The 21,402-nt window shown below is 40.9% G+C and overlaps 1 protein-coding gene across 1 annotated transcript in view; it reads right to left on the bottom strand.

The window, feature by feature from the left end:
• Positions 1 to 9,368: 9,368 nt before the first annotated feature.
• Positions 9,369 to 21,402, bottom strand: part of ERICH6 (glutamate rich 6) — a 29,610-nt gene continuing 17,576 nt past the window's right edge. The window contains exons 11-14 of the mRNA XM_002916355.2: positions 19,389 to 19,474; positions 17,282 to 17,437; positions 14,133 to 14,361; positions 9,369 to 9,632 (exon numbers count right to left, since the gene is read on the bottom strand). Coding sequence (XP_002916401.2) covers positions 9,369 to 9,632; positions 14,133 to 14,361; positions 17,282 to 17,437; positions 19,389 to 19,474 — 735 coding nt within the window. The remainder of the gene's footprint in view (positions 9,633 to 14,132; positions 14,362 to 17,281; positions 17,438 to 19,388; positions 19,475 to 21,402) is intronic.

The following is a 21,402-nucleotide window of genomic DNA, read 5'->3' as shown; positions in this document are numbered from 1 at the left end:
ATATATATATATATATATACCAAGGTGGAAAGAATAGTGATCTTCAAACTGGTGGTATGTTGGTGAGGAGCTAGTTCATATATTTTTTAAATGGGTAAAGGTGGGTGTCATATTACATTAAGGTTGGTGGCATTTAGATTCCACTGAATTCATCTTAGAAAGTAATGTTTTATTTCAAAATGTCAAGATTCACAGTACATTAGAGATTACAATCCTCACAACCTCCTAAATTTATGAATCCTATTATTATAGACATCAAATGAAAGATATGCAAGGGAGAACATGCATTAAAAATGTTTTTTTAAGGGCATGAGAAGGGAAAAGTTTGACCATCACTGGTCTGGATGGATTGCTTTTTTCCTTCTGAAGGGCCTATGGCTATTCACTAGGATATCATTTCTTTTATTTATTTTTAAAAAATATTTTATTTATTTACTTGACAGAGATAGAGACAGCCAGTGAGAGAGGGAACACAAGCAGGGGGAGTGGGAGAGGAAGAAGCAGGCTCGTAGCAGAGGAGCCTGACGTGGGGCTCGATCCCACAACGCCGGGATCACACCTTGAGGCTGAAGGCAGCCGCTTAACCGCTGTGCCACCCAGGCACCCCAGGATATCATTTCTTTTAAACCTTGTCTTTGTAGTTCTAAACAGATTCATCCTCTGCAATTTCATCTGTTTTAGGATTGATAAACAATAAACACGGCAGAAACTTAAATGTACACTTACAGAATTGTGTGCATATGTTTAATCTAGCACTTTCTATCTGTAATCTGTGGGTAGCAGAGAAGGCAATGTGTTTGTATGGCACAAAGTTACTTTCACTATTTTTAATACTTATTAATATAACTTTTTTTAATAGTAATAGTGAAATCATCCTCTTCTGAAATCAGCTTTCCAGTCCTATTTGTACTTTTAAATTACCTAACCTAATTCTGTTATCTATTTCTAATTCTGTTGGTCCTCAGAAGAGAGATGAGGTCATTTCCTGGTTTGGGAAGGACTGTGTGAGTGGGCTGCTGGGACCCGCGCAGGGCTTTGCCGGGTCTCTGTAGCGATCACAGTGGCTCCCATTACCGAGCACAGCTTGCCGCTGGCTGGGCACTGTACCTATATTCTAATGGTCACTATAGCTGTGGGAAATTGATTTTATCTTTTTCAGTTTACAGCTGAAAGAACTGAGGCTCACTGAGGTTAAGTAACTAGCCCAAGGGCACAGACCCAGTTGGTGGAGAGGTGGGACTCGCCCCTGGAATGTCTAACGGATGATTTCCACTACAGCACATGGCCCTCAGGGCTCTGGCTCTGGGCAAAGAGCATTCAGGTGAGGAACAGAAGGAAGAACATTGGATCAGATCTGAAGACCAGGGCTTGTTTTCTCATTCCACTGCCTGGTTAGCTGTGAGATCTAAGTAAGTCACTTAGCATCTTTCAGTCTGAGTTGTTGTTGGAAATTTTTGAACTGTAATCAATATAAGAGTATGACAGAGGATTATTGTGTCTCCTAGCTCTTATTTTGTCATAGAATTAGTAAAAAACCATCATCATATCACCTTTTTTTTTTTAAAGATTTTATTTATTTATTTGACAGAGAGAGAGCCAGTGAGATAGGGAACACAGGCAGGGGGAGTGGGAGAGGAAGAAGCAGGCTCCCAGCGGAGGAGCCTGATGTGGGGCTCGATCCCAGGACCCCGGGATCACGCCCTGAGCCGAAGGCAGACGCTTAACAATCGAGCCACCCAGGCACCCCCATCATATCACCTTTTGACCATAGAGAAATTCATAAAACATCATTTGATTTTATGGAATTAGGAATGAGATTTTTTTTCCCCATCTCTGTTGAATGCTGCAGTGAATGGATTGTTAAAGCTTGGAAGTGTGTAGTATCCCTGCCTAATTCTGGTGCTGGGGAAAGGAGTCAGGTAGTGTGGACACAGGAAAATGCAGCACATCTTTTTAGATAGAAAAATACTACCTGTGAGCATCCCAGATAATCCATGAATTGAATGAACCTGAGTAAAGAATGTCTAAATTGTTCATGTTAAGCTCTGAATCTGGTCTCTGTCTCTGGTGAATTATGTAAGGGTAGAGCTAAAAAAAAGAAGAATGTTATTTGTATTAAAGGAACTTCACTTATTCTTTGGATGAGGAGAGAAGACATTTCTAGCTTACATGGTCTGATTCCCTACTCTAATTTTAAGAATCCAGTTAAAGCTTCTGCTGACTCAAAGAATTGTTGTTTCTCCTAAAAAATTCTTCATGTGTCTTCTGTGTTTGCTCACCTGCTTCTGGCTAGCCTTTTAAAAGAGAAAAAAAAAAGACCAATTTTGGATATTAAAAATATATATAAAGAATGAAGGCCCACGAGCTTCTCCTTCTCCCTGGAGGGAGAGGGAAAAGCAGACTCCCTTGCTTGAGAGATGGTCAAATCTGCTCCCTCTCCCCATCATATATGCCTCCAGTGGTCAGCACCAGCCTGAAACCTGATGTTTATCACTCCCATGCCTTTCTTCATACCTTTTGTACATAGGTGTGTCTACCTAAATGATACGTGGGATTGCTTTGCATGTTTTAAGACTTTATATAAATAGAATAATACTGAAGGTATTCCTCTTCCCTTTTGATATTTTCCTTCAAAATGAGAATGTTTTTGTTTTTGTTTAAAGATTTCATTTATTTATTTTAGAGAGAGAGAGAGTGAGAGCATGAGCAGGGGGGAGGGGCGGAGGGAGAGGGAGAAGCAGACTCCCTGCTGAGCAGGGAACCTGATGTGGGACTTGATCCCAGGACCCTGGGATCATGTCCTGAGCCGAAGGCAGGTGCTCAACACACTGAGCCACCCAGGCGCCCCAAAATGAGAATGTCTTTGAGGGTTGTTTATATTGATTAGATAGTTCTAGTTTATTCATGTTCACTGTTGTATGAAAATTGCACTGTATGGAGACACCGTGTCTTGTTTGGGCTGCTATAACAAAACACCCCAGACTTGATAACTTATTAACAACGTGAATTTATTTCTCACAGTTCTGGAAGCCGGAAGTCTGAGATCAGGCTGTCAGTATGGTTGGGCTCTGGTGAAAGCCCCCTCCTCTGGGTTGCAGACTGATTTCTCCTTTTATTCTTATGTGGAGGAAAGAGTGTGAGCTAACTCTCGGGGTTCTTCTTATAAGGGCACTCGCCCCATTCTAAAGGGCTCTGTCTTTATGACCTAATAATCTCCCAAAGGCCCACCTCCAGATACCACCATACGGGGGATTAGATTTCGACGTACGAGTTTTGGAGGAACACAAACATTCAGTCCATAACACACCACAATTTACCCATTCTTCTGTCAATGGACGATTCGTCTTGCTATTACAAACAGCTGCAGTGCACAGGCTTGTTTTTGTCTCCTTGCGTTGGGTATACACATCCTTGGCTTTACTAGTGCAGATTGCTGTCCGAAGTGATGCTGCCAATTTCTATCTTCTCCAAAGGTACCCGAGTGTTCCCATGGCTTTTCATCCTTGCTCCCAGCTGTCCTTACTGGGCAGGACAGAGAAAGAGTGCAGGGCGATGAGGGTTAGAGCGACTCCACAGACTGGAAATTGGAGCCCCTTAAAGAAAAGGACAAGTGCCTGTGGAATAAACTCTAAACTCCTTACCGTGGCACACATGGCCTTGCCTTACCTGGCTTCCTCTTACCCGGCCAGCCTCTCCAGACTCACCTCATTCCAGGTGGCCTTCTTCCTATGACGGGAACATGCAGGCAAACTCATTCCCACCTCAGAACTGGATGTTCTCTTGCCTGGAACACTGTCCTCCCAGCTCATTGCATGACTGGTTTCTTTTCAACCTTTGTATATCAGCCCCTCAGAGAGGCCTTCTCTGACCACATAATATAAAGTAGTCCCCCTATTTATCTTCCTACTTACCCCATAGCTCTCAGTCACATTACTGGGGTTTTTTTTTTTCATGGTATCTATCAGAATTTGAAATTATTTACTTTCTTACTGGAATATAAACTCCACGAGGGCCACATACAATGCCTGACATGTGCCAAATTTTTATTGAGTGAATGAATGTACCCATTGATGCCTTCTTCACTTGCTAACTTGTTACCCCTTCCTATCACTTCTCCCACATTCACTGCCCCAACATTTTGCTGACCACTGGTGTACAGATTAGGGTGAATGTAGAGGGCCCTGATAGTATCCTATACGGACGCCCTGTCTAGCACTGTTTCCTTCTGAGATGTCCCAAGATCTCATGCATTGACTCTCTCCACAGTTGAATGTTTCTCTTTGGACTGAAGTCAGGCCATCCCCTTCTACCTGCAACACCCAGAACCGATGACTCCTACCATCTTTCTGGAGGTCACTGTGGCTTCCAGAAGTGCTTAGTCAAGGATGAGGTTTGCCTGACTCATCTCTGGCCCTTTCTTGCTAACTGATGGTGTGAAAGACTCCTCAAGGCGCTGAGGATGGATTCATTTACTCATCGTCCGGGCAGTGGTGACCTTGTGGGCACCATTTGAATCACTTGTGATTCCCGCATCCAGTTGACCACTAAAGGATTACTTGTTGCTTCTGGGAGAAAATACGGCGATTATTCTGAGATGGATCAGTTGATTTGCTCACCTTTGTGCCCTCCAGCCCTCGTGACACCTAGATCTCGGGCTGGGTCAGGTGGTCTCCTTTGGGTGCTCACTGTACTACTTCCAGTCACTGCGTTTACCTCCTTGTTGTGTCGTGCTTTTTCCCTGAGGAGAGAAAACATGATTTTAAACTTTGTGTCACCAGTGCTTGGCACAAAGTAGTCATTTAATAAATGTTTATTAAGCAAATGAACAAATAAATGGGGTGACTTCTAGACCTGGAATGAAAACCTGGTTTATTGATACATTTGATTTATACAGAGAGAGCGCCAGTTGTGTGTCTGACAGAAATTTGTAAGCAGTCGCAGCTCAGCTCCAGAGAAAACCAGGTTCTCCACAAACTGTTGAGGTAAGAGCTAGCCTTTGAATGGGGCACTGTTAGTCTGTCCTCAACGCACAATATCAAGCACGGCTGGAGCAGCAACGAGACATCCAGAATTCCGCTCCATGCCGTGCATGGCCCTGGTAGAGATTTCACTTTGTTTATTCATTCAGCATCTGTCAGGTGTTTGTGTTTTCACATGAACAAGGGAGCAAGAGGCGGATTCTTTCCCCACTGTGTTGTCACTTGGCTTAATAGTCTCACACAGAGGAAGCATCTGGTGTATTCGGAAGATGACTCAGTTGAGCAGCATCTGTGAAGAATCTGGATGGACATTACACCGTTGTTCTCCTTTCCCAGTGCCAGTGCTGTAGAGCAGTGTGTAAACAGTGGGTGCGAGTAGCAGTGTTGGTTTGCACCCAGACTCCTCTGTGCGCCCTCTACCACCACGAGGTACGACAGCGGAAGTTCAGCGGTTCTCTCTGCCTGCGGACACATATAGTCTCTTTATCACTGGCTTTTGATTTGCCAGTTTGGCTCCAATCGGGGTATTCCTCATTCCTGGATTTCACTCGGTGTCATAGGGGAGAAAATGATAAGCCCCATTGCTCCCCATCGCTTCTCAGCCTTTCAGCTAAGATCAAGTCTAGTATCTGATAAGACACTCGCTGCCGGGAAGTGTGTAATTTGAGGAGAGTCATCTTTTCATTATAGATTGTCTTGTGCCAATTTCAGCAAGAGGACTTTGGGGATGTGTTTTTGAAACAGTTTAACTCATTTCATAGTGCCTCAATTATATTTAGATGCTTTAAATTATTTTATTTTTCTAAATTGAATCTCTTCCTAAAAGAGCCCTTACATTGTTTCCGGAATAAGGTAGAGCATAAAATATACATACATAATATTTGTTGTAGGAAAATGAAATAATAGAATGATCATAATAAATTATTTGGTTTGAAGTAAAATATATTTTTAAATCACCCTTTGTGTATTATCTAACATAGCTGGAGAAAAGCACAGTTCGTTTCTGTGTTTTAAAGATTACTATTATTAAAATATAATATTTGCTTCTGAATATGTGATTGGCATCCCAAATATTTCCAATTTTACTTAGTACCTCCATTAAAAGACTCGAAAAGATTTCGCTTTATTTATTCATTTATTTTTTATAAACTGGTGGTGAATTTACCAGTGCAAATGGAAATACTAACAGTTCCAGAAGGCATTTGTTTCTTTACTAACAAATAATGTGCATTTATTTGGCTTATTTGGTAGCTCTCCATTTAATAGAGATTAATTTTCTACAACTTTCTTTCAAGAGTAGAAATATAGTTTTCTTCCTATCTTTCAAAATGCTTATGGCAATGACTGATTTCCCTGTCTGAAAAAAAAATTTTTTAAAAACATATCCAGGGGTGCCTGGGTGGCTCAGTTGGTTAAGTGTTTGCCTTTGGCTCAGGTCATGATCCCAGCCCAGAGTCTGGGCTCCCTGCTTAGTGGAGAGCCTGCTTCTCCCTCTCCTTCTGGCACTCCCCCTGCTTGTGCTCTCTCTCTCTGTCAAATAAATTTTTAAAAAATCTTTGANCAGGTCATGATCCCAGCCCAGAGTCTGGGCTCCCTGCTTAGTGGAGAGCCTGCTTCTCCCTCTCCTTCTGGCTCTCCCCCTGCTTGTGCTCTCTCTCTCTGTCAAATAAATTTTTAAAAAATCTTTGAAAAAAATATCCATATGTAAATATAGCTAAGGGACTAGAAAGAAATAGAGCACAACATTAAAGATGGTTATCTCCCTGTGGTGGGATTATGAGTACTTTTAAAATCTTTATACTTTTCTGTAATGCCCCAAATTTTCTACAATGAGTTGGTACTACTTTTGTTAGCAGAAAAGGCCACCAATGAAATGTACTTTAAAATATTTGGCTCATTTATCGTAAAAAGTTTGTGTAGGCTCTTACACTGGACATGTTTTTTACATCTTGATCCGGGCAGGGCTTTGCTGAACACATTTTGCTGCCAACTTTACCTGGAGCAAAGAGTTGTAATTTCTTTACTTATCAGTTACACTGAAGTGCATATACGTGTCTCCTTAAAATATGATTTTATCCGTCAAAAATGTGTACATAAAATCTAAAATATGCATAAACAACATAAAAATCAAAGTTACAATCCCGAGATCAGAAATAAAGAGAGACAAAGATTTGTAGTACTCCTTTAAGCACTGAGTACCTCGGTGATTTCTTCAACATTTACATCTGGAAAAGCCTGCACATTTAAAGTGTTTTCTTCTCTCTCAATTTATGTAGTATTAGTATACAACAACTTTTTTTTTTAAAGATTTTATTTATTTATTTGACAGAGACAGAGACAGCCAGCGAGAGAGGGAACACAAGGAGGGGGGGTGGGAGAGGAAGAAGCAGGCTCATAGCGGAGGAGCCTGATGTGGGGCTCGATCCCATAACGCCAGAATCACGCCCTGAGCTGAAGGCAGACGCTTAACCACTGTGCCACCCAGGCACCCCTAGTATACAACAACTTTATGGCCATAAGAGTTTAATTTTTTTGAAGAGGTTGTTACTGTGGAAAAAAAGAAAAAGCCACCCATGAATTAACAGAGTGGATTATTCAAAATTGAGATTGCCTAAAACAGCCATATGGAAAAGCAGACATATCTCTGGCATACCCCAATCCGCTTTTTGAAAATATACTCAAAATAAGATATATCATTGTTATTTATTTTTTTTTTAATTTTATTTATTTATTCGACAGAGATAATAGAGACAGCCAGCGAGAGAGGGAACACAAGCAAGGGGAGTGGGAGAGGAAGAAGCAGGCTCATAGCGGAGGAGCCTGATGTGGGGCTCGATCCCACAACACCCGGATCACGCCCTGAGCCGAAGGCAGACGCTTAACTGCTGTGCCACCCAGGCGCCCCTATCATTGTTATTTTTAACAACCCAATCCTTTAAATAAATAAAACTGCCTTGAAATATGACCCTCATAGAGTAATAGATATAGATATATTTTTCACTTGGAAACATTTTTATTTTTAATACATTTTTAAAGAAGCAACATCAATTTCTTTATTACATGTAATTATTTTTAAAGTTAAGATAACTTTATTGGTTTTTTAAAGATTTTATTTACTTACTTGACAGAGAGACCGCAAGCAGGGGGAGCAGCAGGCAGAAGTTGAGGGAGAAGCAGACTCCCGGCTGAGCAAGGAGTCTAATGTGGGTCTTGATCCCAGGACCCTAGGATGATGACCCCAGCTGAAGGCAGACGCCCAACGGACTGAGCCACCCAAGTGCCCCCAAATTAAGATAATTTTAAAAGGTGAAAGCTTTATCTGATCTGAAGAAAAACCAGAGTATCAAAGTGAAGATAATTTTAAATAACATCCAGTCACTGGGCGATATCACGGGGTGATAAAAGATGTCATTTCGTTATCCCGTCGACCTCCAATTAATCAAGGCCTCATTCAGTATCCACTATGGGTTTCGCATCCCAAAATAATTCTTACTGATGTACACAAAACAGGTTCGGTTAAGGCTCTGTTGTGATTGTTATGTGTTGTACTATGTGCTATTTTTTAGAGCTCTACAGATACGTATTAGTTCAATTAGTTTAGTATTTGCCTCACTTGATAGAAACTGAATATTCATTCATCAGTGTAAAGGAGGAGAGGAAAAGGCAAAAATTAAAAAAAAAAAAATAGAGACATTTGGGGCGCCTGGGTAGCGCAGTCGTTAAGCGTCCGCCTTCGGCTCAGGGCATGATCCCGGCGTTCTAGGATCCAGTCCCACATCAGGCTCCTCTGCTATGAGCCTGCTTCTTCCTCTCCCACTCCCCCTGCTTGTGTTCCCTCTCTCCCTGGCTGTCTCTCTGTCACATAAATAAATAAAATCTAAAAAANAAAAAAAAAAAATAGAGACATTTAACATTGGTCAAGACGTGAGCAGCAACCTCTGTCGGCTGCGAGCGAGAGGCCTGACCTGGGCCAGGTGGGAGCGCAGCGGCCGCAGCGGGCGCCAGGCAGGACCGCCCGGCCCACCGCGCTTTGTGACCCTGCGAGAGCTCCGGCTCCGGAGAGGCCTTCTCCTCCAGATTTTCCCGAGAGCCCGCAGGGGTTTCCCTTGACCTTCACTTCCAGAGACTTTCCAGGGTTCGCAAGCATCTAATCCTCCCTGCTTTCTGCTTTCCCGATAGAGCTCTGATAACGGATGCTTAGGGTTACGCTCAGTCTCCGGAAAGTGAGTTGTTTAGTTTTCCGTCTACATATGTAAGTTACCGGTGACACGGGATGTGTTCTAAATTTATAATAAAGCATATTTCTTGGTATTTCCTGGTCATTACACTTTTCTTGAAATCTCTCACACCCCCTCCCAAAATAACAAAAAATGAAGGCACCATCATTTGTTACGTGTTTTCATTTATTATAGCTGATATTGTTTTTATTGTATCTTCCTTTATACCGGAATTGTGACAAAGGGCAATTAGTTTTACAGAAAGTGAAGAAAGGTAGGAAGGTTGCTTTAATTTTTCCCAAACCTGGCTGGAGGGAAAATTCGCACATCCTTCAAGTTTATGAAACAGGCGTCGAATCTTTATTAAGTTGGCCAGCAGCAGCAGGTCATCCCCATTCAGGTACCGGAGGACGGGAATCTCCTCGGGGTTAGGGAGCTTTTCAGCAAAGAGAAAGAGAAGAGAAGCTCAGGGTCCACCTGTGGCAGTGGGGAGGGGAGAGGAGGTGAGCAGGTGGCAGTCATTCGGAGCTGGTTTTCCTGAGTCTCATTATCTACACATGGGGGGTCAGCGGCGTTCATGGAATCTGAAGGAGGAATGTGCTAAAATGCTGGGGAGATCTGAGAGGCCAGAGCAGGCCTGACCACATAGAATTTGGATACTTTCAAACGCTTACAATTGGTTCAAGTAGTGTATCAGCATATAGTGACGGGAGCACCCAGAGGCCTCAAGCACGGTCCCTTCCCCGGGAGACACCCCGTGGGGAGAGCACCGTCAGGGCTGGGCTGGAGGCTAAGAAGGCACCGAGCGGGCAGCCTCCTCCCAGAAGGCAGCGCCTCAGCTGAGTGTTCAAGTAGGACCCGACGGCTGACGCTCCTTTCCTTCTAAAATGTGCCCCTACCTCCAGGAAGCCGTCCACATTAACCTTTCCGTGACCCTCCCGTGGCCTCTGCTCTTCCCCTTCCTCACAGCCTTCGGTGATTGAGGCTGATGTGGTCTCCTTGCCGCTGCAGGAAGGGGACGGGGTCTGTCAGCACAGTCCTGCCTGTGTGTGTGTGTTTCCCGTGTGTGGATTCAGCACCAGCTCAGGAGGGGCGTTTAGCCCCGGTGCGGCGGACTAAATGCAAGCTGAACGACTGCCTGCGGAGCAGAGCGACCACCGACCTGCACGAGACGACAGAACGCAGCATTCCCTCCTGCATGGGAAGGTAGGGAGCGAGCGAGGGAGGGAGGGAGGGACGGGGAGTGTGAGACGGATGAATAACAAAGAATGGACCAGCATTTTTAACTTCCCTTCAATCTCAAATTCCAGAGAATCACAGAAAACTTTTTAAGAGAGTGAGTCAACAATGGTTCTAGGAACTAGAAAAGATTTTGATCAGCAGGAATAATTCTACGGAATTCCTGAGTATCAAAAAACAGATGGGGCCATATCCATGGAGAGATAAAGGACCAAATGAGACCACTAACCCAAAACACACACACATCCTGAGATCAAAGTTACCAGAAGCGAGGAGGAGGACAGGCCCTGGGGTAAATATTAGAACGATCAGTTGATCAGTTGGGAGGCAGCCCTTACGTGGGTCTGGGTGGGGTTGGGTGGGGGTGTTCCTGTTTTTTCAACGGTGGTGCCCCCAGGCTGCACAGGCTGGAGCTGGAAGTCTGGCACTGGGGCTAGCCTTCTACCCCTCAACAGCTGCTTTCCCACAGTCCCCACAAACAAACTTCAGTAAGCAGAACATGCAGGAAAGCAGGGATTCTCAAATACAAAATGAACACATAGACAGGAATCACCAAATATCTGAGGAAATTTGAGGCCATGCGGGAGAGGCCAGATTTACCTATCGGAGATACCAATATCCAAGGAGACAGAATTAGTAGCCAGAGGACGTCTCTGGAATATATATGGTTAATATTTTCTGAGGGATTGGAGAGAATTATGGTTGTCAAAGACAAGAAATAACTAGAGGACTTGGAAATTCTATGCATATAGAAAGATGTGTTAACAATTTTAGAATGATCATTAAAATGTATTAAAAGATTGAGTCTATTAGGTTGAGGAAAGCAACAAAATCAAGTTACATACTGTTTGCCAGAGACACATCTAACTTAAAACTATATGAAAACATTGAAAATCAAAGGATGTAAAAAATGTACCAAGCGAATGCTAACTAAAAAGAAAGCAGGTGTAGCAATTTAACATCATACAGAATAGAATTTGAGGCAAAGGTCACTAGTAGGGACATTGGGAATAATACATATTGATAATATTATAATCTTTTTGTTAAAATTAAAACAAAGAACTTCACTGATAACACTGAGTCCTATAATGGGTGGAGCTGAAGAGCTAATACGGGAGGTGAAAGATCAGGCTGGCCCAAGGCAGAAGGTACGATGCACCAAGACAGTCAATGTGTTGAATTTCCTGACCACAGAGCCTTAAGAGTCACCTTGGGGAAGACCAGAAGCAGGGAGACTCATTACGAAGCTCTTATAATGATTTAAACAAGAGATGGACCCGGCCCAAGAGGCAGACAAGAAGGATGGTATTGGAGGACGTGAGAAGGTTTGAGACCAAGGTTTGGAGACCAGAGCTGTTTGGGAGGTAGGGTTTATAGGACCTGCAGGGAGCAGAATTGAGGCTGTGATGCAGAGAGGGGGAATACTGAGCACTGAAGGAATGCAGTCGTCATCGCTGAGGTGGAGAAGACTGAGGGTGCGGCAAGCTCTGAGATCTAATTTCGCTAAGTTTTTAATGCCCTCTTAGACACACAAACGGAGATGCAGGGTTGGAATCCGGGATGTGCAAGCTAAAAGTCCGTGGAAGAGAAAATGGTTATCAAGATGAGGTGGTATTTAAGGACAGGAGACTCCATGAGACCACCTAGGGAGTGATTCACCTAGGGAGATGAAGAGCAGCCCCGGGGGGAGGCCTGGAGCCCTCAATACGTAGAAAATGGGGAAATGAAGAGAGTCAGCAAAGAAAAATGAGAAGGAACAGTCCCCGAGCTGGAAGGAAAATCAAGGGAGAGCAGTGCCCCAGAAGCAAGGCAAGAAATGCTTCCAGGAGGAGGAAGTGAATAACTGGCTGATGCCACTGGGAGGCCACTCCATGTGGCATAAATTAACTATAGTGCATATGAAACATTACAGAGCAATTGAAAACAAAATAGACAAATATGCTTGGAAATGTAGACATGGAAAAACCTCTAATACTCCTTAACTGGAAAACAAAAACAGAGAATCCCCCCAACAATACAAGCAATACGATCCAGTTTTTATTTGAAAAAAGATGTGTATGAATAACTTATAAATACACTGAACAAAGAAATACTAGATTTGGGGTGGTGATTACCTTTGGGAAAGGGATGAGAATAGATGAAAGGATGAAAGTGGAATCTCGATTTTTTACCCTATTTCTATATTATTTGAATCTTCAAATATGAGAATGTATTTAACCTATCACTTTCATAATTTTTAAAAACCTAAAGGAAGGGTGGTCATGAGGATAATGAGAAATGGAAAAAGTTTTAACATCACATATTTTTTTTGCATCAAAATGACTCTCTTTCTGATTAAAATTCATTTCTAAGGAATGAGGGGGGAGATAGAGAGAACATTTTTTATATTTTTGGTAAGAACGCATTTACCATGAATGTAATGTATCAAAAGGAGGCTATCTTATAAATTTCTAACAAATAAAGAAGCTTGTCTGGAGCCTGAGCAGCTGACCGCAGTAGCCGGACAGACCGAAAGTGGCCGGAATAGCGCTGTGCCCACTGTAGACCCGCACTCCCTGTTGGCTGACTCCGAAGTGTCCCTTTTGTTGGGTCTTTATGAGATATTCCTGCCTGTGCTGAATATTGAGGTCATATTTCCACTTATCTAAGCATAGACTTTTTCGGGGTTGACAATACCTTTGAAGTCTGGAGCCGTCTCTTCCTTTAATAATTGATGAAACAAAGGGCCTCAGAGTTTAAGGGACTTGTTCAGAGCCACACACTAGATATGCTACACAGACCTTTATTTATCTCTATCTCTCTACCTGTATATATATTTCAACATTATTGAGATATAACTGACAAACTCTATATGGAGCTATCATTTACTGAGTACTTAGTACCACCAACCATGGTACCAAGCACCATGCTAGGTACTTTGCATTCTCATTGAATCTTCACAGCAATCTGTTTGGTAGGAATCATTTCCGCATCTTATAGATGAGGGAACTGAAGTTCAAGTTCACCCACTTAGCTAAGTAGCAAAGTTGAGGTGAGAAACTGTGTCCCTGTAACCTGAAGGCCATGTTCTTAACCATTGCCAGTCCTGAGAGTGTATTCTAGGCCATGCCCTGGGTGGGGCAGAGGAATCAGTAAGGCAGAGATTTTGTCCTTCTGGAGCTTGCCATTTGGTAGGAAAGGCAGCCATAGGGGCAAGTAAGGCAGCATGGTCCAGAAAGCACAAGGACAGAGGTGAGTACATGGACACCCCAGGGAAGGCCATGAATTGGACCCTGATTGGGCAAAGGGCTAGAAGGTCTGGGAAGTGTCTCCAAGGAGAAGGGACTTATGCTTAGTCTTGAACATGGTTGGAACCCAGGTCTCCTGACTCAGCCCAGGACTTTCTGCTATAACACGAAGCAAAAACAAACACAATACAAAATCCTAAAACCAAACTCCCAAAGTAGCATTACTTGGTCACAGAGTAAACACGGTAAGTGTTCATATTATCCACTCTGAACTAAAAGGAATTTCTGAAGAACAATAAGGTTACCTCAATTCCATATGAAATTTTCACTATGTGATTTTTTCAATGAATTCCAAAACTCTTAGTGGACAGTAGATTGCACACAATTATAATCTGTTGGTACACACTAACAAAAGTCATTTTACTCTTATTATTCTAAAGGCTTTGAACTGTTTTCAAAAACGTACATACCTTCACTTTGGTCCCAACACTGATTCTTGCCTGTTGGCCCATTGCTAGAAAAGTGATTGAAATCTTGTCTTGTTCTAAGATGCGAATTCCAATGTAATGGTTCAAAGCCAGAAAGACAGGTTTAAATGAAACAAAGGGTGAGGAAGCAACAGAACTGGACCAATTCCAAGCCCTTATTCTGTTGCCAGCTTGATCTGAGTATTGACCTCCCAAGATATTGATGTATACCCTGGGCGCAAAGGAAATTAAAAGTTATAAACAGTAACATTATAATTCAACCGTGAAATTAGCCCTGTCACTTGCTAGCCAAGGGGAGCAGCAGTTTATGCTGGCCGGTAGCCTACACGTGGTGCAAAACCTCAGGTAATCTTGGGAGTGGTAATACTGGGGCTGAATTTTATACTAATTTGAAGTAACGGATCCAACCCAAGACCTACTGACAAACCAAAGTGGGTGCCAAAGATGGAACCAGGATGGTAAAAGGATCTGGAAAGCTGTGTGCTGGGAAGAATGAAGGGGGAGCAGGGAAGGTTTAGTCTGGACAAGAAGACATGCAGGCGAGGCGGGCAGGCTGTGCCTGAAGAGGGGGGAAGACCAGTGCTTAGATTTTCCCCAGGACGAAACGAAGACCAGTGGCTATAATCCCGGGGAAGGCCCCATTGGCCTCAGTACAGGACAGCTGTGTTCTAATAGCGTCCAGCAACTGGGAGCCAGGGGTTATTCTAGGAAGGCTCTTGTCAGGGCTGGGTGTGGGCAGGAGAGGCTCAGGGAACATCTCTGAGATGGCTCAGAGTGCCGGTGAAGAGCCTTGTGACAGAGCACAAGGTGGAGTTTAGACTAATGGGGCCTCCCCAGTCTCTTGGCGTAGCTGATGCCACATTTCACTGCATTACATACATATTAGGCCCAGCACAGTCTGAGTTCGTGCAGTAAGGACGGCCATTCTACTTAATTATCTCCTCCTTGTGCTCTCTCACCTTCTTCCAACTTGGATTGCCCATCCCTTCCTTGAGGAGAGGGAATAGGTATAGTTCTGGCTACTTAGAAAGTTGGCTGAATTTGATAATAAATTATTTTTTTAGGGGCGCCTGGGTGGCACAGCAGTTGAGTGTCTGCCTTCGGCTCAGGGCGTGATCCCAGCGTTATGGGATCGAGCCCCACATCAGGCTCCTCTGCTGTGAACCTGCTTCTTCCTCTCCCACTCCCCCTGCTTGTGTTCCCTCTCTCACTGGCTGTCTCTATCTCTGTCAAATAAATAAATAAAATCTTTTAAAAAAATTATTTTTTTAAAACTAGATGAATTGGCCATGAGGGGCCCTAGATCAAGATAACATCTTATTTCCCCACTGCTGATTAGTGGCAGTAATCTAATAACAAAAGTGCAAATGAGAAATTGAGGTGATGATCTTATTGAATGTGGGAGGAAGAAGTTTCCTTTCATCCGGAAATGTGGATGAAAATAATACTTGGCTAAAACTATGTAGATAAAGAATGTTTATTAAATGGACAATTTGAGTCTATATCATGTACAGATACATGCTTGTAGTGGCAAATATCAGAGTGTGCCTTCAAACAACATCAGTCCAGCAGGGGAGATGGGCTTTCTACACGAAAGGCAGAGGCAGCTAGAAGGGGCTGTGAGAGTATGCAGAAGGCCCATCAGAGGGCCAGGAATTCAGCTAGTGGGTCAGAGACTTCACAGACAGGGGAAAAGTCCTAGAAACCAATGAATATCTGGTGACAGTTAATACAATTCCCCATCAGATGTAATATAGGATTGCTTTTTTTTAAATTTCAAAGATTTTATTTATTTATTTGACAGAGACAGCAAGAAAGGGAACACAAGCAGGGTGAGTGGGAGAGGGAGAAGCAGGCTTCCCTCCAAGCAGGGAGCCGGGTGATGTGGGGCTCTATCCCAGGACCCTGGGATCACGACCCAAGACAAAGGCAGATGCCCGATGCCTGAGCCACCCAGGCACTCCAGGATTGCTATTGAACCTTGAAGGATAAGTAGAAATTCTTCAGTACACACAGGGGTAATGGACTGACTACTGCATTAGGCCTAAAAAAACACAAATGTCTTAACTTTCTCAGGTACTGGCAGAATGTCCAGACTTTGTCAGTTATGAAAGGAGTTTCTCCAGATGAGATTGTTATTCCTGTAAATAATTTAAAGGGAAAGAGTATCTCTTTCTGAAAAGCTCAGGAAGTTGGAACTGCATTTGAAATGAGAGCCCAAATTTCACTTTCTCAGGCTAAATGAAATGATGTCACAGAGTAGATAAGTCCGTAGATCAAAATGGGATCAGGATCTCTAGAGACTCTGTATATTATTGTTGGTTGTGGCTATAGGAATATTGCAATAGTTATAGATATATCTCAAAACATAACACACACACACACACACACAACTACAACGGCATAGTGTAGCAGCTGTCCATTGTAAATTATTTCCATAGATGAGGTAGTATAACATCAGGCACAGAGAGACCACCTGGGTTCATATCCCAAATCCCTGAGATGGCCATATAATTTGTTTAGAGATCTTTTTCTAATATTAAAATAACATAGTTTATATTTTCTTACTGTTTATAGAAAGAATATGATGAGCTCTGTTTTACATAGTTGCCTGGGATTTTTCTGAGAAGATATGGAATAACATAAATAAAAAATTCCTCTGAGTTGAACGTTACTATCTAAAGACCACTAACTTAAATAATTCTTAAATTATTTTTTTTTTATAATTTGAAAGGAAAAAGAAAACTTCCAGCCATAAGAGGGTTAAATTCTAGGAATTTAATGTACTGCATAGAGATAATAGTTAATAATACTGTGTATATATATATATATATATATATATACATATATATATATTTGAAAGTCGCTAAGAGGTATATCTTAAACGTTCTCAACACAAAAAAGAAGTGGTAATTATGTGACATGATGGAGGTGTTAGCTAATGCAATGTGATACTCATTTTGAAATATGTATCAAAAAAACACATTTTATGTCTTCAACTTACACAATGTTATATGTCAATTATATCTCAATAAAGTTAGAAAAAATAAAAGAAAAAATAAAATTTCACAACCACCGCCACCCACACCCCCCACCACCAAAATGGCAGCAGGAGAAACCTAGAAGCCTACCAGACATTTCCATTGGGATGATAGCATGAACTTCTGCCAGAAGAATCTAGCAATGCCAGGATCGCAGGGTCAGTTGGCATGTCTTCTTGGACTATACAAGTGAAACCATTTATTTTGTTGGGCACTCGGATGATGGCTAGGTTTCCAGATGGGTAGCTGAGATCAGATAAGGTCATTTGAGTTGTTTTAATGGTCCTTGACTATTCTGGGAATAAAGTCGATTTATGAGAGAGCCTTTGAAACGATTATGGAATAGGAGCCACTGTTATTACAAAAAGAATTTTATGCTTTTTATGGGATCAAAATATATTTATTTATATTATTTGGTTGAGGCTCAACCAAATACCAGAAAATGGAATCTAGCAATGTATAAAAAGAATTATATACTATGACAAAGTGGAGTTATCCCAGGAATGCAAAGTTGGCTTGACATCTAAAAATCAATCAATGAAATTTATTACATTGATAGAATAAAGAGCAAAAAAATGATCCTCTCAATATACACAGAAAAAGCATTTGATAAAATCCAATACCTTTTCATGATAAACAACTGAATGAACTAAGAATAAAAGGGAAACTCCTCAACCTGATAGTGTCTAACAAAAACCCACCACTGACATCATACTTAATGGTGAAAGACTGAGTGACTTCCCACTTAGATCAGGAACCAATCAAAAATGTTCACTCTCCCCACTTCTATTCAACATTGCACTGAAAGGTCTAACTAGGGAAATTTTATTAAAGAAAAAGAAAAAAAGTCATCCAGATTGGAAATGAAAGATGTGAAACTATCTCTATTTGCAGAGACCTGCTCTTTTATATAGAAAATCCTAAGGAATCCATGAAACAATATATTAGAACTAACAAACAAGTCCAGCAGGGTTGTAGACAACAAGACCAATGTACAAAAATTAAATTGTACTTCTGTGTACTAGAAGTGAACATTCTGAAAATGTAATTAAGAAAATAATTGCATTTATAATAGCATCAAAAAGAATAAAGTTTACTGAGGATAATTTAGTGTTAATACTCAGTCCTATCTAAGCTGATCAGAGAAGCCCAGAGGTAAAGTATACACAAGACTGACTCTGAGTCATTGTGAAAAGCAGCCATGGCCTTCAAGAGAATGAAGAATTAAAGCCAGGGCATGAAATGATAACTAATGATAAAAGTTGGGGGAAGTTATGTAAAATTTGTTGATAAAACGAAACCTACACTTTCTTTCATGGGGCCTGAACTAAAACTTCATTACACTTCTTATGCCTTGAAAGTCAATTTTCTGGTTGATTAACCGGGTTTGACTAAAATTTATATATATATGCTCCTAAACTTTTAGGAAACTATAACTAAACATGACTTTCTTCTATTAAAGTGGGACCTGCATTCACCAAAAATCTCTCCTCACTTCATAGTTTTGTTTGTTTTTTACTTTCCTTGATGTATTAAATGGCCTTTATGTCAAAATAGCAAATAGCTTGGCCATCAGGTGGAAGTTCAAGAGATGAATAACTTAGTGTTCCATAAAATGGATATCGAATTTTTGTATTAAAAAACAATGTGCTGCTCACAGATGTGTAAATTGGTACACATTTTCTGGGGGACAAAATCTATCAAAGCTTTAAAATGTCTGTAATTTCTTAGCCATAGTTTCTACTCCTAGACATTCAATTCAAGGAAATAAGTGATAATATGCAATGAAGTCTGCCAAAGCTGTTCATTTAGCTGTTGTATATAATAGCAAAAAATTGTGAAACTGCCTTTGTAATCATAGTACATCCCTATAATGAAATACCTTGTGGTCATAAAAATTGTGGTGTATTTCTATCTTTATTGCATATTATATACTCATAACATTATTATTTAATATTATTATACAAAGAGGGCAAGTTGAAAGGTATGAATAACAAGTTGAAGAATTGATTTCTAAAGAATTATATATATGCTCAAATAAAAAAGGAAAGATACGTAAAAAAGATGTTAACAGCTTTTCTCTGGGTGGCAGGGTTTGGGATAATATCTATTTTTTCTTTATAGTTTTCCGTATTTTTTTTCTATTTTTTTTTTGTGAAGAAATAAAGCTAATATGAATAACCTGTTGAAAGGATACAATATTTGTGTTGTTCCATCTGGAAATGAAGTCAGAAACTTGCTCCCATGTTTGTAGTGTTTCTCTAAGAGCTCATTCCTCATGATCTATATACACACCACAGAAAATGAAAGGACGCTTAACTGTTAATTGTTCCAGATACAACATACTAATTACGATAGTAATAGGCATTCCTTGCTCGCTAGGCAGTGATACAAACCATTTCTTAATTTAAATTTTCGGCCCTGCAACAGTGACAGGGAGCAATCCTTAGGAATCATTAAAGATTGTTCCTAACCCTTGCAGATAACTTGATAAAAGCTTTCAGGCAGGAATCTGACATTACATATCTGTTTGAAAGGGCTTTTTTTTTTTTAATTTTTTACTTTGTTCACAATTTACTATAGAAACAAAACAGAAGATTAAATGGCAGCCCTAGCACAATGGAAATATTCTATAAGCTAATTGGAGTAGTGGTTACGTAACTGTCAAAATTCATAGAGCTGTACATCTAAAAAAGGTGAATTCTACTGTATATAAATTATATTTCAAGAGTGACTTTATTTTTTTATGTTTATTTTTTTTTAAGATTTTATTTATTTGACAGAGAGAGACACAGCAAGAGAGGGAACAAAAGCAGGGGGAGTGGGAGAGGGAGAAGCAGGCTTCTCACTGAGCAGGGAGCCCCGATGTGGGGCTCGATCTCAGGACCTTGGAATCATGACCTGAGCTGAAGGTCTCCAACTTTAACTATTTTATATGTAATACTCAATAGGGAAATGAATTTGTGCCCAGTAACATTTTCTAATTAAACATTCTTTGTATTCCTAATCTTGTTATTGTAGTAAAATCGATTCAAGAATTTCTAGGGCTAAACAATGAAACCACCTAAATATTCCTATAAATGTTGCCATTTATTTTGGAAGATAACACATTTTTTTTTCATTTTAAAAGTTATGAAATATGAAATACATTCAGAAAAGTGCTAAAACATGCTGTTTTGTTAGTGAGTAATTATAAAGTGTTCACCCATTGTTATCACCATCCGGGTCAAGAAATAGAACAATGCCAATATTCTAGGAGCCCCCTTTGTGTGTCTATCTCAAAGTCGGTAACTTTCTTTCCTAGACATAACCACTACTCTGATTTCATGGTCATTTCTTTGCACTTTTAAAATTTCTAAACAAATAGCTTTAATTTTTCTCATTTTGAATTTTACGTAAGTAGAAATATACATCATGTAATCTTTAATATTTTCAATGTTATGTATGTGAGTTTCATGCATGTTCCAGTGTGTAGCTGTGGTCCATTAACTTTTTTTTTTTTAAGATTTTATTTATTTATTTGACAGAGAGAGAGACAGCCAGCAAGAGAGGGAACACAGGCAGGCGGAGTGGGATAGGAAGAAGCAGGCTCCCAGTGGAGGAGCCTGATGTGGGACTCAATCCCAGGACCCCAGGATCACGCCCTGAGCCAAAGGCAGACGCTTAACGACTGAGCCACCCAGGTGCCCCTGGTCCATTAACTTTGATTTGTGTATAGTATTTCATGGTATGAATTTATCACTGTTTATTTAATGGATATTTGGGTCATTCCCAGTTTTTGACTATTGTAAACAGTGATACAGCAAACAAGCTTATGCATGTATGCTGGTACCCAGTTCCTCTTGGATATTATGACCATTTGAGACAAATGGACCAAAAAAACTCTTGAGCACTTCTCAAAGGAGAAATCTCAAACAGTCAATAAATGAAGAGGTGCTCAACATCATTAGTAATCTGGAAAAGGGAAATTAAAACCACAATTAGAGATCAGTTCATACCTATCATACTGGCAAAGAAAATGAAAAGTCTGCTAGTACTGACTATTGGAAAAGATGAAGAACAAGAGTCACTATTGTTTGCCTCTAGTGGATCAATGTAATTTGGTCCAACAACTTGGAAATCATTTTGGCTTCATCTAGTAAAGTGAAAGACATATCTTGGGATTCAGCAATTCCATCTCTGGGTATAATATCTGAGAGAAGGGCAAATAA

Source organism: Ailuropoda melanoleuca, chromosome 1 (assembly GCF_002007445.2).
Source record: "Ailuropoda melanoleuca isolate Jingjing chromosome 1, ASM200744v2, whole genome shotgun sequence".
Lineage (NCBI taxonomy): Eukaryota > Metazoa > Chordata > Mammalia > Carnivora > Ursidae > Ailuropoda > Ailuropoda melanoleuca.
The sequence above is the reverse complement of the archived record's forward strand: the minus strand, read 5'-3'. Positions and strand labels throughout refer to the sequence as shown.